This window comes from Nerophis lumbriciformis, linkage group LG18 (assembly GCF_033978685.3).
Source record: "Nerophis lumbriciformis linkage group LG18, RoL_Nlum_v2.1, whole genome shotgun sequence".
In the NCBI taxonomy this organism is placed as follows: domain Eukaryota; kingdom Metazoa; phylum Chordata; class Actinopteri; order Syngnathiformes; family Syngnathidae; genus Nerophis; species Nerophis lumbriciformis.
This window is the reverse complement of record NC_084565.2, coordinates 19,264,668-19,280,000: the sequence shown is the minus strand read 5'-3', so window position 1 is coordinate 19,280,000 and position 15,333 is coordinate 19,264,668. Positions and strand designations below refer to the sequence as shown.

The 15,333-nt window shown below is 40.2% G+C and overlaps 1 protein-coding gene across 5 annotated transcripts in view; it reads right to left on the bottom strand.

Annotated features, from left to right (window-relative positions):
- Positions 1-15,333, bottom strand: part of cep350 (centrosomal protein 350) — an 83,498-nt gene that overhangs the window by 28,219 nt on the left and 39,946 nt on the right. For 4 of the 5 annotated variants that reach the window (XM_061977793.1, XM_061977797.1, XM_061977794.1 and 1 more), the window contains 11 exons: positions 13,803-14,782; positions 13,570-13,711; positions 9,127-9,272; positions 8,893-9,050; positions 4,089-4,260; positions 3,823-3,986; positions 2,757-2,867; positions 2,553-2,627; positions 2,330-2,451; positions 2,139-2,210; positions 1,834-2,045 (listed from right to left, as the gene is read on the bottom strand). In XM_061977793.1, the coding sequence (XP_061833777.1) occupies positions 1,834-2,045; positions 2,139-2,210; positions 2,330-2,451; positions 2,553-2,627; positions 2,757-2,867; positions 3,823-3,986; positions 4,089-4,260; positions 8,893-9,050; positions 9,127-9,272; positions 13,570-13,711; positions 13,803-14,782 (2,354 nt within the window). The remainder of the gene's footprint in view (positions 1-1,833; positions 2,046-2,138; positions 2,211-2,329; positions 2,452-2,552; positions 2,628-2,756; positions 2,868-3,822; positions 3,987-4,088; positions 4,261-8,892; positions 9,051-9,126; positions 9,273-13,569; positions 13,712-13,802; positions 14,783-15,333) is intronic. The other variant, XM_061977796.1, reaches the window with a different exon arrangement.

Genomic DNA, 15,333 nt, shown 5'->3' with positions numbered 1-15,333 from the left:
GAAGCTCTACATAGAACAAGAATGGGAAAGAATTCCACTTTCAAAGCTTCAACAATTAGTTTCCTCAGTTCCCAATCGTTTATTGAGTGTTGTTAAAAGAAAAGGTGATGTAACACAGTGGTGAACTTGCCCTTTCCCAACTACTTTGGCATGTGTTGCAGCCATGAAATTCTAAGTTAATTATTATTTGCAAAAAAAAATTAAGTGTATGAGTTTGAACATCAAATATCTTGTCTTTGTAGTGCATTCAATTGAATATGGGTTGAAAAGGATTTGCAAATCATTGTATTCCGTTTATATTTACATCTAACACAATTTCCCAACTCAAATTGAAACGGGGTTTGTATATACACATATATATATATATATATATATATATATATATAAACACATACATATATATACATACATACATACATACATACATACATACATACATACATATATATATATATATATATATATATATATATATATATATATATACACACACATATATAAATGAAGTATTCCCTCCACCGATCCACAACATCCGCAGTCGAGGTCAGCAGCACACCATCCTCACCATACACAATGTTGGCAGTGCACTGCTTCCCCTTTGTGGCGGATGGCAGTCCAGAAAGTCGTTTTCCGTGGCTTCCCCGAACTCCTCCCATGTCCGAGTTTTTGCCTCTGCGACCGCCGAAGCCGCACACCGCTTGGCCTAAAGGTACCTGTCCGCTGCCTCTGGAGTCCCATGAGCCAAAAGGACCCGATAAGACTCTTTCTTCAGCCTGACGACATCTAGGATTTATGCCACGACAGGCACCAAACACCTTGCGGCCACAGCTCCAATCGGCCGCCTCGACAATAAGAGGTACGGAACATGGTCCACTCTGACTTAATATCCAGCGCCTCCCTCGTGACATGTTCCAAGTTCTTCCGGAGGTGGGAAATGAAACGTTCTCTGACAGGAGACTCTGCTAGACGTTCCCAGCAGACCCTCACAATGCGTTTGGGCCTGCCAGGTCTGTCCGGCATCCTCCCTCCCCATCGGAGCCAACTCACCACTAGGTGGTGATTGGTAGAAAGCTCCGCCCCTCCCGTCACCCGAGTGTCCAAAACATGAGATCGCAAATCTAAAGACACAACTACCAAGTCGATCATGGAACTGCGGCCGAGGGTGTCCTGGGGCTAAGTGCACATATGGACACCCTTATGTTTGAACATTGTGTTTGTTATGGACAATCTGTGACGAGCACAAAAGTCAGATAACAAAACACCACTTGGGTTCAGATCCAGGCGGCCATTCGTCCCAATCACTCCTCTCCGGGTTTCACTGTTGTTGCCAACATGAGCATTGAAGTCACCCAGCAGAACAAGGGAATCCCCTGAGGGAGCACTTTCCAGTACACCTTCAAAAAAAGACTGAGCATTTATTGGGAAGCTGTTTTTATAGCCAATCATGGCACCCACCTGTTCCCAATTAGCCTGCACACCTGTGGGATGTTCCAAATAAGTGTTTGATGAGCATTCCTCAACTTTATCAGCATTTATTGCCACCTTTCCCAACTTCTTTGTCACGTGTTGCTGGCATCAAATTCTAAAGTTAATGACTAATTGCAAAAAAAAATATGTTTATCAGTTTGAACATCAAATATGTTGGCTTTGTAGCATATTCAACTGAATATGGGTTGAAAATGATTTGCAAATCATTGTATTCCGTTTATATTTACATCTAACACAATTTCCCAACTCATATGGAAACGGGGTTTGTATATAAAGTATGTATATATATGCACACAGAATTGTTAATTGACTGGGTTTAATGGTGGCGTGCTCATAGTGTTTTACCTTTGTCATCTACTAGAGAGGGAATGCTTTCGCTACAGACAGATTCATTATCCGCCGTAGGACCTTCCTCATCAATTGAACTGCTGCCTGCTTCCCGCTCTGCCTGCTTCTCATCGTTCTTCCATTCCAATTCAGTCTCCTCTTTGTTTACTGGTTTTATATGGTCTGTTGATGTGTGTGAGGGGCTACTGAGGGTGCTGGAGTCTGCACCACTAAAGAAAAGCGAGGGTGAAGAGAACATTGTTAATTTGATGTCCTCTCATCCACAAATAAAACAGTGTTATGTAAAGATAACTGGTAAATACATGAGATTAGGTCTTTGCACGGGCTGTGAGTCGGTGTGACCAGGGCTTCGACTTGACGACTCTCTCTGGAAGCTGGAAGTCAAAGGATAGCTGTCAATGTCAATGCGTATGAATCAGCATCAATTGCTGTTTCTCAATTATTTGAATTGTTAGGACATGAATTGGCAACATAAGTGAGAACAAGGACTTACCTGCCAGAATCAGGCCTGTTCTGCTTCTTCTCCCGCTGATGCTTGCTTTGCACAGATTGCTCAGGAGCAACAACAGAGACAGCTAGAGCACCTTCAATCTGAGACCGTGCCAGATCTGTCAACTAACAACAAAAAATATTTCAACACGCTTTCTGTTTATACTGGGAATTATGCTTTTAAAAGCCATGAAAAAACAATCCAATTATGTCAAAAAACGGTTTACCTCCTTGATGTGACGGGCTGCTTCTGCAGTTTCTTTTTGAGTAAGCACTAACTTTTCCAGCAATTCTTCATGAGCCTAAACAAAACAATAGCAGGTATATCATACATGAAACCTCTTCATACATACAGTATGTGAATATCTGTTTTTTGATTAAACAAAGTAAAAAATCAGGCGAGTGTTAATATACAGTATGTGTATCTGTACCTTGGCCGTTCTCTGCCTGTCTTCCTCCCGGTGCAGCTGGGCCTCCAGAGCTTTTTTTTCTGCCTGAATCTTCTGCTCATAAAGGTCATTCTCATATTTCTGCTGCTGAGTCTGCAAAGAGAGCAAAACACTGTCAATGAAAATAGATTATAATTGTATAGCGCTTTTCTACCTTCAAGGTATTCAAAGCCCTTGACACTATTTCTACATTCACCCATTCAGAAACACATTCACATACTGATTTCGGGAGCTGCCATGCAAGGCGCTAACCACGACCCAACAGGACGGTGAAGTGTCTTGTCTGAGGACACATCGGACATTACCGTACTAGGATGGTGGAAGCTAGGATTGAACGTGGAACCCTCAAGTTGCTGGTACGGCCGCTCTAGCACCCGAGCCACGCCACCCCCCAAACTAAACTCAACTAAACTAAAGTACATGGCCATCATGTGCATTTATGAAATAAATGCAAATCAGGAACATAGTTTACAAGTCCCTTATGTGGGGTGTTAAGTACCGTATTTTTCGGACTATAAGTCGCAGTTTTTTCAAAGTTTGGCCGGGGGTGCGACTTATACTCAGGAGCGACTTATGTGTGAAATTATTAATACATTACCGTAAAATATCAAATAATATTATTTAGCTCATTCACATAAGAGACTAGACGTATAAGATTTCATTGGATTTAGCGATTAGGAGTGACAGATTGTTTGGTAAACGTATAGCATGTTCTATATGTTATAGTTATTTAAATGACTCTTGCCATAATATGTTACGTTAACATACCAGGCTCGTTCTCAGTTGGTTATTTATGCGTCATATAACGTACGCTTATTCGGCCTGTTGTTCACTATTCTTTATTTATTTTAAATTGCCTTTCAAATGTCTATTCTTGGTGTTGGGTTTTATCAAATAAATATCCCCAAAAAATGCGACTTATACTCCAGTGCGACTTATATATGTTTTTTTTTTCCTTCTTTATTATGCATTTTCGGCCGGTGCGACTTATACTCCGAAAAATACGGTATATAAAAATACAAATAAAAAAGTCAATGTTTTGCCTCACCTTCTGAATTTGCGCCAATGAAGCACTCTCCTCTTGGGCCATGGACACCCCTATTAGCCTCTCCACATCTCCTAAATGTCTCATTGACACCTCCATGGTCTCTTGGTATTGGAGCTCTTCTGCCAAATGCTGATGCAAGACAGCAGGAGAATATTGGAGATTACCTGAGAAAAGGAATAGAAAGGAAGATATACTTTAAGTAAGATAGATTTTCTACATATCCCATTTCAAGTATCATAACCCTTACAACACCAATTACTACGTACCTGTTGCTCTGCTTTCAATTCTGCCAAATTGATTTGCGTTGCCTGTATTCATGTTGTTGCTGACCCCGACGCCAAAGCCAGTTCTTGGAGGCTCACTACGAAAATCTACTGCTGCAGAAGAGTCCGGAAAGCCTGAAGAAGTCATTCTTGTTCTTGATGGAGAAGATTTTTGCTGTTTGGCATTGAAAGTTTGATAACAATTAATAGTAGGACCATCAAAGTTAACACATTAACTCATGCGATCAATTACAAAATATCGCATTAATCATGTATAAAAACAGATTAATCGCAAAATTTATTTTGACCGCACAGTTTTTTTTACCTTAACCACAGAACGTTACCTGAAAGGCGGAGCAGGTTGCTTTAGTTCAGGGGTCACCAACGCGGTGTCTGCGGGCACCAGGTAGCCCGTAAGGACAAGATGAGTAGCCCGCTGGCCTGTTCTAAAAATAGCTCAAATAGCAGCACTTACCAGTGAGCTGCCACTATTTTTTAAATTTTATTTATTTACTAGCAAGCTGGTTTCGCTTTGCTCGACATTTTTAATTCTAAGAGAGACAAAACTCAAATAGAATTTGAAAATCTAAGAAAATATTTTAAAGACTTGGTCTTCACTAACTGACAAAGAAACAGATAACAGATTTGGTGTCCAGTTCAAAGTGTGACACGATTTATTTAAAAATTTGAGAGTTGACTTTTGTATATTACATGAGTTATTATTTGTACAAACATGGTGCAAAGTAATTCATGATTTGTTAAAAAATGTTAGTGGCTAGCTAGTTAAAATGGGATATTGTGATTTCACAAGTCTTAGAAGTGATCATTTGAAAATGTTCAATTTGAAAAATGTGCACTTAGGGAAAATGTAAAAATAAAGTGTTGCATATTGATATTTATCTGTTTCTGTATATATTTATTGTGAGAAATCATTAAGCTTATCAGTGTTTCCACAAAGATAAATATCATTAATTATTAATAATAACATAGAGTTAAAGGTAAATTGAGCAAATTGGCTATTTCTGGCAATTTATTTAAGTGTGTATCAAACTGGTAGCCCCTGCGATGAGGTGGCGACTTGCCCGATTGTAGCTGTGATAGGCTCCAGCGCCCCCTGCGAACCCAAAGGGAATAAGCGGTAGAAAATGGATGGATGGAAACTGGTAGCCCTTCGCATTAATCAGTACCCAAGAAGTAGCTCTTGGTTTCAAAAAGGTTGGTGACCCCTGCTTTAGTTTAATGTCAGTGATCAGGTCAATGCAGATTCACTTGAAAATACACCCAAACGATACTTTAGATCAGTGGTGCCCAACCACCAATCTGGAGACAGACTCCATTTGCGACCGGGCCGCACAGAAACAGTTATTAAAGAAGCACTAAGTAACTTTTCAACCTTCATAAAATATTTTCATAACTTCTGGGATGATACATCGACTTACAACTAATTGAATGACACCTCCGTCATGGCCTGAGGGGGTCTGTATTGCATTCACTGACACTAAGCAACTTAGGAGGGTGGCAGGAACCATGCGACACAAAAAAACTACAAATGTGCTGACTTGCTTTATGGCATTTGTCACTTCCCCCTTTCCCCATTCGTTACAAAGAAGGACGTCATTGCGAATGCCTACATACAATTCATAGCAGAAGCTGCAAAACAACCGAGGAAAACAAAAAGTTTTGTCTGAGGAGACAAAAAAGAAAAAAAAGAAAAATGGAGGCAACCCAGATAAAAGGACAGTCAAGGACCAAAATTGCGTTGATCACAATTTATGTATGTATCTGTATATACATAAACACGCACCATACTTGCCAACCTTGAGACCTCCGAATTCGGGATTATATAGAATTCTAGCTATATATATTTTTTATATATATATATACACACATATACACATATATATATATATATATATATATATATATATATATATATATACATACACACACACACACATATACATATATATATGTATGTATTTTATTATATATATGTATACACATATAAATAAAATAAATGCTTGAATTTCAGTGTTCATTTATTTACACATATTCATACACACACATAACACTCCTCTCTACTCATTGTTGTATTTGAAAGTGCAATGCTTTGCAGCCAGTAGCACAGCCTTTAAAGGAGCATAGGTATGGGCAGTGTAATATTCTGGGTTGGAGTCAATAACCAGGCGAGGTGATGAAGTTACGTCCCTTTACTTCATACTTCAGAACCGACTCCCACACTTGCCTCAGGGTGCGCAATACAACGTAAACCGTTGGCCAACCAAAAAGTAACCACAGAACACTATACCCAACATTCACCAGGAGATGGCAACAAACAACTTAGATCGCTATACAGGCAGCATCTGTGGAATTTAATTTGCAGGAAAGGAGTGAGTTTAGGGTTGAATTGTCCATCCTCGTTCTGTTCTGTCACCCGTCGTCGCCATGATGTTTCTTCTTCGTCTCCTTCTTGTTGTGTGTGCAGCTGTGCACTCGCCAAAAGCCGTGGATGTTATAACGTGACTGGGGTGGCACGTTGTTTATATGAAGGAAAAGCAGACGTGACGACAGGCTGTCCTGACTCAGGTCCGCACGGACCTGGAGGGGGCGTGCCTTAAGTACGGCTGGAAATCGGGAGAAATTCGGGAGAATGGTTGTCCCGGGAGAGGCACTGAAATTCGGGAGTCTCCCGGGAGGGTTGGAAAGTATGACACGTACGCACACACGCACATATATACATATTATACTGTATATAGTCGAGGTTTCTGTGGTTTATCCGTTATACAGTGCTCAATACCGGTATAGAGCAGAATATACGTTAGCCTCTGTGTTTTTTCCTGACCTATTTCATCCCTACAAGCCTGGGAAACAGGCCAAACAGGTAATATGTATATGTATATACATACATATACAAACCCCGTTTCCATATGAGTTGAGAAATTGTGTTAGATGTAAATATAAACGGAATACAATGATTTGCAAATCCTTTTCAAACCATATTCAATTGAATGCACCACAAAGACAAGATATTTGATGTTCAAACTCAAACTTTTTTTTTTTTGCAAATAATAATTACCGGTAACTTAGAATTTCATGGCTGCAACACGTGCCAAAGTAGTTGGGAAAGGGCATGTTCGCCACTGTGTTACATGGCCTTTCCTTTTAACAACTCTCTAGTCTAGTACCCGCACTCTTTTACGATGAAGCCACGTTGATGTAACACGTGGCTTGGAATTGTCTTGCTGAAATAAGCAGGGGCATCCATGGTAACGTTGTTGGATGGCAACATATGTTGCTCCAAAACCTGTATGTACCTTTCAGCATTAGTGGCGCCTTCACAGATGTGTAAGTTACCCATGTCTTGGGCACTAATACACCCCCATACCATCACAGATGCTGGCTTTTCAACTTTGCGCCTATAACAATCCGGATGGCTCTTTTCCTCTTTGGTCCGGAGGACACAACGTCCACAGTTTCCAAAAACAATTTGAAATGTGGACTCGTCAGACCACAGAACACTTTTCCACTTTGTACCAGTCCATCTTAGATGAGCTCAGCGAAGCTGACGGCGTTTCTGGGTGTTGTTGATAAACGGTTTTCGCCTTGCACAGGAGAGTTTTAACTTGCACTTACAGATGTAGCGACCAACTGTAGTTACTGACAGTGGGTTTCTGAAGTGTGTGGTGATATCCTTTACACACTGATGTCGCTTGTTGATGCAGTACAGCCCGAGGGATCGAAGGTCACAGGCTTAGCTGCTTACGTGCAGTGATTTCTCCAGATTCTCTGAACCCTTTGATGATATTACGGACCGTAGATGGTGAAATCCCTAAATTCCTTGCAATAGCTGGTTGAGAAAGGTTTTTCTTAAACTGTTCAACAATTTGCTCACGCATTTGTTGACAAAGTGGTGACCCTCGCCCCATCCTTGTTTGTGAATGACTGCGCATTTCATGGAATCTACTTTTATACCCAATCATGGCACCCACCTGTTCCCAATTTGCCTGTTCACCTATGGGATGTTCCAAATAAGTGTTTGATGAGCTTTCCTCAACTTTATCAGTATTTATTGCCACCTTTCCCCAACTTCTTTGTCACGTGTTGCTAGTATCAAATTCTAAAGTTAATTATTATTTGCAAAAAAATAAATGTTTATCAGTTTGAACATCAAATATGTTGTCTTTGTAGCATATTCAACTGAATATGGGTTGAAAATGATTTGCAAATCATTGTACTCTAACACAATTTCTCAACTCATATGGAAACAGGGTTTGTACAGTATACAGTATATACACACAATTATTATCCGATTAGTCGACAAATTGTTCAGATAATCGTTGACTAATCGACTATTTAAATAATTGTTAGTTGCAGCCCTACTTCTAAATGTTGTTTCAACTTCTATTCTAGTGTTAGTCATATTTCTTTATTTTGTTATTCTGGGCTGCACTTCCGAGCTTTGTAAGGGAAAGAGGCACAACGCTGATTGAACATTAATTACGTCGTGATGAGACACAAACACTTTCACAAAAACACACGCAAACGTACACACACACACACACACACACACACACACACACATACACGCACACAAAGGATCACGGTCAATAAACATGGATTGTTCCGTGCAGGATTATACCGAGCATCATTGCTTCCCTACTGTTTACTACTGCGGTAACTTGTAACAGACAGTTACGCCATGTTTGATCGAAGAAAAATGCTAACAGCTGATCACCGTGATCGATCTTAAATTAATCGCGACTACACACACCTGTGGGTGTATAATAGACGGAAATGTTGCACTGACCTGCTGAGCCACAGGCATTCCCATATGCTGAGCCACAGGGAGACCCATCAGCCTCTCAACTTTCTCAAGCTGTCTTGAAGACTCTTCTATGGACTCCTTGTGCTTGAGTTCTACTGCCATACACTGCTGCAGGGCGCTCGGTGAATACTGGAGTTTACCTGAGGAGAAATTGAACCTAAATATAAACTTCTTCAAAGCAACAGGGACGGTTTGCTCAATTAAAATAATGTTTACCTATACCTCGGTTATCAACTCTGCCATTTCTTAGTGGTATATTCTTGAGAGATATTGCTGATGGAGACAAACCACATTCTGGGAAGGTGGGAGGTGAAGGCTGTTTTGCTCTTGATGGCGGAGATTTCTTACTTTCATGTCCAAAACTGAATGTAAAAAAAACAAAAAAAACAATACATACTATTAATTCTCATATTAATATTAGTGAAATAAAAATAAATAATAGCTTCTGTAACTTGATCAGTTGTAATTCAAAAGATAAGGCTATACCAGGACATCACCACTCCCTTACTGAAGTTTGACCAAGGTAAAACTAAAACGTAAGAGGGCAGCTTTAGACCAGACTGCTCCTCTGTTTGGACAGGCCAAGCTTAAGTATGAATTTTTGAGATCAACGCAAAAGCTATAACTTTGCTACACTATGTGTTGCAGCAATCAACAAAAGCCAACGATAAAGTCTGAAAATCATTATTTATTTGAAACATGACTGCAGTGTTTCCCATATATTCATTTACATGTGGTGGAAAAAATGTTAAGGCTGACAATTAAAATAAAATAAAAATATAATAAAAAATAAATTAAAAAAAAAATATATACTGTATATATATATATATATATATATATATATACATATATATATATATATATGTGTATATATTGGGGCAGCACGGTGGAACAGGGGTTAGTGCGTCTGCCTCGCAATACGAAGGTCCTGAGTAGTCGTGAGTTCAATCCCGGCCTCGGGATCTTTCTGTGTGGAGTTTGCATGTTCTCCCCGTGACTACGTGGGTTCCCTCCGGGTACTACGGCTTCCTCCCACCTCCAAAGACATGCACCTGGGGATAGGTTGATTGGCAACACTAAATTGGCCCTAGTGTGTGAATGTGAGTGTGAATGTTGTCTGTCTATCTGTGTTGGCCCTGCGATGAGGTGGCGACTTGTCCAGGGGTGTACCCCGCCTCCCGCTGAGATAGGCTCCAGCGTCCCCCGCGACCCCGAAGGGAATAAGTGGTAGAAAATGGATGGATGTATATATTGCTGAATTTCCCCCAGGGATCAATAAAGTACTTTCTATTCTCTCTCTCTCATATATATATATATATATATATATATATATATATATGTCTTAATAAGGTTATCCAAAAAATAGTGCTCGATACCGTAGTAGAGCGCAATATATGTATGTGTGGGAAAAAAAATCACAAGACTATTTCATCTCTACAGGCCTGTTTCATGAGGGGGGGTACCCTCAATCATCAGGAGATTTCAATGGGAGCATTCGCATACCATGGTTTATATAGGGCACAGAGTGGGTGGGTACAGGCTGGCGTAGGGGCGTGGTGATTGGCTCATGTGTTACCTAGGAGGTGTTTCCGTCTATGGCGGCATGCTGTTACAATTTCGCTGCGCTTGTTGAGGGATGACTGTCATCAATCACCACGCCCCTACGCCAGCCTGTACCCACCCACTCTGTGCCCTATATAAACCATGGTATGCGAATGCTCCCATTAAAATCTCCTGATGATTGAGGGTACCCCCCCTCATGAAACAGGCCTGTAGAGATGAAATAGTCTTGTGATTTTTTTTCCCACACATACATATATATATATATATATATATATATATATATATATCCATCCATTTTCTACCGCTTATTCCCTTCGGGGTCGCGGGGGGCGATGGAGCCTATCTCAGCTACAATCGGGCGGAAGGCGGCGTACACCCTGGACAAGTCGCCACCTCCGTATATATGAATATATACAGTATATCTATATACAGTATGTATACATACATATATACAGTATATGTATATACATATATACCGTATTTTTCGGAGTATAAGTCGCTCCGGCCGAAAATGCATAATAAAGAAGGAAAAAAACATATATAAGTCGCACTGGAGTATAAGTCGCATTTTTGGGGGAAATTTATTTGATAAATATATGTATATATATATATATATATATATATATATATATATATATATATATATATATATATACATACATATATATATACATATATATACATATACACATATATATATATATATATATATATATATATATATATATGTATGTGTGGGGGAAAAAATCACAAGACTATTTCATCTCTACAGGCCAGGGGTGTACCCCGCCTCCCGCTGAGATAGGCTCCAGCGCCCCCCTATTTCATCTCTACAGGCCTGTTTCATGAGGGGGGGTACCCTCAATCGTCAGGATCCTGACGATTGAGGGTACCCCCCCTCATGAAACAGGCCTGTAGAGATGAAATAGTCTTGTGATTTTTTTCCCCACACATACATATATTGCGCTCTACTACGGTATCGAGCACTATTTTTTGGATAACCTTATTAGGACATATATATATATATATATATATATATATATATATATATATATATATATATATATATATATATATATATATATGTGTATATATATATATATATATATCTTTTTTTTTTAGATTTTGCAATACAGTCAGTGACACAAGTGCTTCCAAATCCTGTAATTATGTCCTTCAAAACATTGACTATGGTATTTGTTTTAAAATGAAGAGTTTGAGCAACAGGTTTCTGTAGTTTTTATAAGTGGTTAATTTATATAGGCTAGTAAGGTAAAGTTTTGTACATGACAAGTTTCGGCTATCTTGTTTCTGCAGCCTTCATCAGAGATGTCACGTGATGTTAGCGTGACGTCATCTGTGACGTGTTATATGGATTGTTCCATCCCACCTGAAGTGGTGGGATGGCGGTGTCCCCTAGTGTGCGCCGGGGGTAGGGCGGGGCGCCCCCTGTCGTCTGGATGTCTACCAAACGGCCGGGGGAGGCCCTGCAGGACTGTGTCCCAGGTATGGGATAGTTGGTAGGCTCCTTCGTCCCTGTTGACAGTCTTTGAGCTGCGCTAATGTATGTTGCTATTAAGCTGGCAGCATTAGAGGCAACCCTCATCCTGTGTAATAGAATTGTTTTATTTCAGTTAATAACAAACTGTTGTTGATTTAACATGATTCCTACACATATGTGCACTTCATATGTACAGTATATTAATGTACTTTCTTTTTTGTGCTTAGTTTTACTGTAACTTCATTGAAGTGGTGGGATGGCGGTGTCCCCTGGTGTGTGCCGGGTAGGGCGGGGTGCCCCCTGTTGCCTGGATGTCTACCAAACGGCCGGGGGCGGCCCTGCAGGACTGTGTCCCAGGTGTGGGATAGTTGGTAGGCTCCTTCGTCTCTGTTGACAGTCTTTGGGGACACCGCCATCCCACCACTTCAGGTGGGATGGAACAATCCATATAACACGTCACGCTAACATCACGTGACACCTCTGATGAAGGCTGCAGAAGCAAGATAGCCGAAACTTGTCAGGAACAAAACTTTACCTTACAAGCCTATATAAATCAACCACTTATAAATACACATTAGTCGGCTAAATGAACCTCTTCAACATAGGTTTCTGTAGTTAGTAAGCATGAACACACAGTGGCATGTGTGCTGCAGGAGACTAATTGAGGAGTACAAAGTTAACGGTCAGTATTGGTTTCTACAGAGTTTGGTGAATGCCTGTGTGTAGAAATACACTTGCTGTGTTAGGTCTCTTTTGCTCCGTTGCTACGAAGTGGAAAGGGTAGGGTTAAACTCTGCTTCTTCCTACACTTTTTACATGTTGTAATGAGAAAATGGAAATATGTGATGTATCATATTGTATAACTGTCTGCATGTTCAAATAAACTTAACAACAGTCTCATTTGGTAAACCTTTGTAAAAGTTTGCTCTGCTAATTTTTGCAAGCCTGTCAATGAGCTGCACTAATGTATGTTGCTATTAAGCTTGCAACATTAGAGGCAACCCTTATTCTGTATAATTGAATTGTTTTATTTCAGTTAATAACAAACTGTTGTTGATTTAACATGATTCCTACACATATGTGCACTTCATATGTATATTAATGTACTTTCTTTTTTGTGCTTAGTTTTACTGTAACTTCATTATGGAGGCTGTCAATAAACAACCTCAAATTGTGTTTTTCATCTCATAAAAGACTGTCTATTTGGCAAACTAAGTTCCAACATTCAGGGAGGGCAGAATAGTACTGATATGTAATCAAACCAGGCGTGTACAAAGTGCAGCCTGTGTAACATTGTAGTAATAAAATAGGCAGCAACAATTGAAAAAAAGATCAAAACAATATACCGGTAATAAGAAACAATTCTATATGATAATACTAATTACTAATAGATTTTTAAATTGTATTTATATCTTTTTTTAACCTTAAAAGAAAATATATGCATCATCCCTGATTATGCAAATTATACAACAATGTCTTATTGACACCGCTCAGACCTCACCCCCACCACAAGTACATTGGCAATCTGTGGAAAACACTGGACTGTCATATGATGGTCAAGTGGTTAAAAACCTAAACAAATGAACCTCAATCACCTGTGAGGACTGGAATTTTTCAGAGACTGTTGGCTAACAACACTGTCATGAAATGACACAAAGTCATCATCATAGACTGCAGCTTCTCTGTGGGAATCTCCAGAATGAAAAGAGCGAGCAGGTGAGGACTTCCTCTCATTTACTGTGGGAGAAAAAACATCATTCACTAAATTGAAGGAAGTAATATCCTTGCACCTGACAGTGCCATGTGTGTTAATTAGGAGTAAACTAACCTTTGCCTTTAAGGTTCTTTAGGTAAATATTTATAACACTGAAAGGGTCTCCTTTGTTCAACTCCTCCCAGGGTTTTTGACTAGAGTGTTGCTGAGCCAATGGCATAGAGCGAGCTGAGCCCTTGGCAGTCTCCTGGAAGTTAGTCAGGCTCTGCATTTCCCTTCTTTGACTGACAAAGTCATTGAAGCAATTCGGTGATCTTGCAAGATAAGTGTTGGAAGGTTGAGGAGGGCTGGCTTCATCCTTACATATGCTTTCCTCACTCAGGATGGTGCCCTCACTGATGGAACCTCCACTTGAGTCATGTAGATCAACCCTGTTCTCCCTCGCTTCTCCAAGTCCTTTATTGAGTGGTAGGTTGTCTGGTCTCTCAAAACAATTACCTTGGTTCATTCTTTGAAGTCTGCAACTGCCAGGGGAGTGATCTGTTAAATCAGCAGAAAGTCGCTGTAGTTGTTCTGGCAAGGTGTGCATTTTTTCAGCTCCTGGATAGGAGGCGCCATTGTATGAGCTAAGATCTGTGCTTACTAAAAGCCTCTGAATCACTGATTTCAAGTCAGTATTTTGTAATGTACCATGTGCAGCTGCCAAGTCTCTCTCATTAAAATTAGCAGGAGTGTAACTTGGGGCCAAAATATCCGCATCCACTGAAGTTGCCTCGCCATAGTTGATCCCCACCCGAGCAATCTGCCGGGCCTCACTCTCTATGCGATTAGAAAGGGAGATGGCTGTGGCCTTGAGGGCATCAATACGGGACCTCCTTGACTGACAACTGGTGGGCGGGGGTGCTGTGTGTAGCCCCTGGGTGGGCTTGATGTCACCAGCCGTCATCATGTTCTCCAGCCTCACAGGCCGAAAAAGGAGAGGGTCGTAGCTAGTAAATTGTAGTGCACCAATGCTGGAATCAGAGAGGGATTTAAAAACGGGGCTCTGAAGGCCTCGATTAAGTCTAGGACTAACTCCAACGTCCAAATCATTCCTATGACAAAGGGAAAAACATGACAAAAATGATGTTAGAAGCATAACAAAAGTTTAGAAGAATAGAAAAAGCCAAAATAATTTAAGTAATAAATAATTACCGTATACATTTTGTCCACATAATTAGTTACTGTACAGATGAAAAAGGTCCTCTTTTATGTAAAACTGTCATTTTGAACTATATTATAATAGTGTCTCATCCAAGCAGGCTTCAACAGTTCATGCTCATTGACTTTGAATGGCCAGATCTACCTGAGAGCTGGTGCCGAAGACCAACCAATTGATATGCTAACAGAAGGAGGGGTGCATGCGCAGGCAATACTGTGGTGTAAAAAAACAGCTGTACAGATGTAAAGGACCGACACCTCTGTCCATGCCAACAGCAGCCATTGGAATGGAATTCCCCCTTGTTAGCATGGAGTTATTGTGTCGCAAAATAAAATAAAAATAGAGCACATTAACTCAATGGACAAAAACATCTAGTTCACACGAAAATATGTCAAAGACTGTGACATTCACATAGTAGATGACAGGGGGCTCAATGTTAGGGTT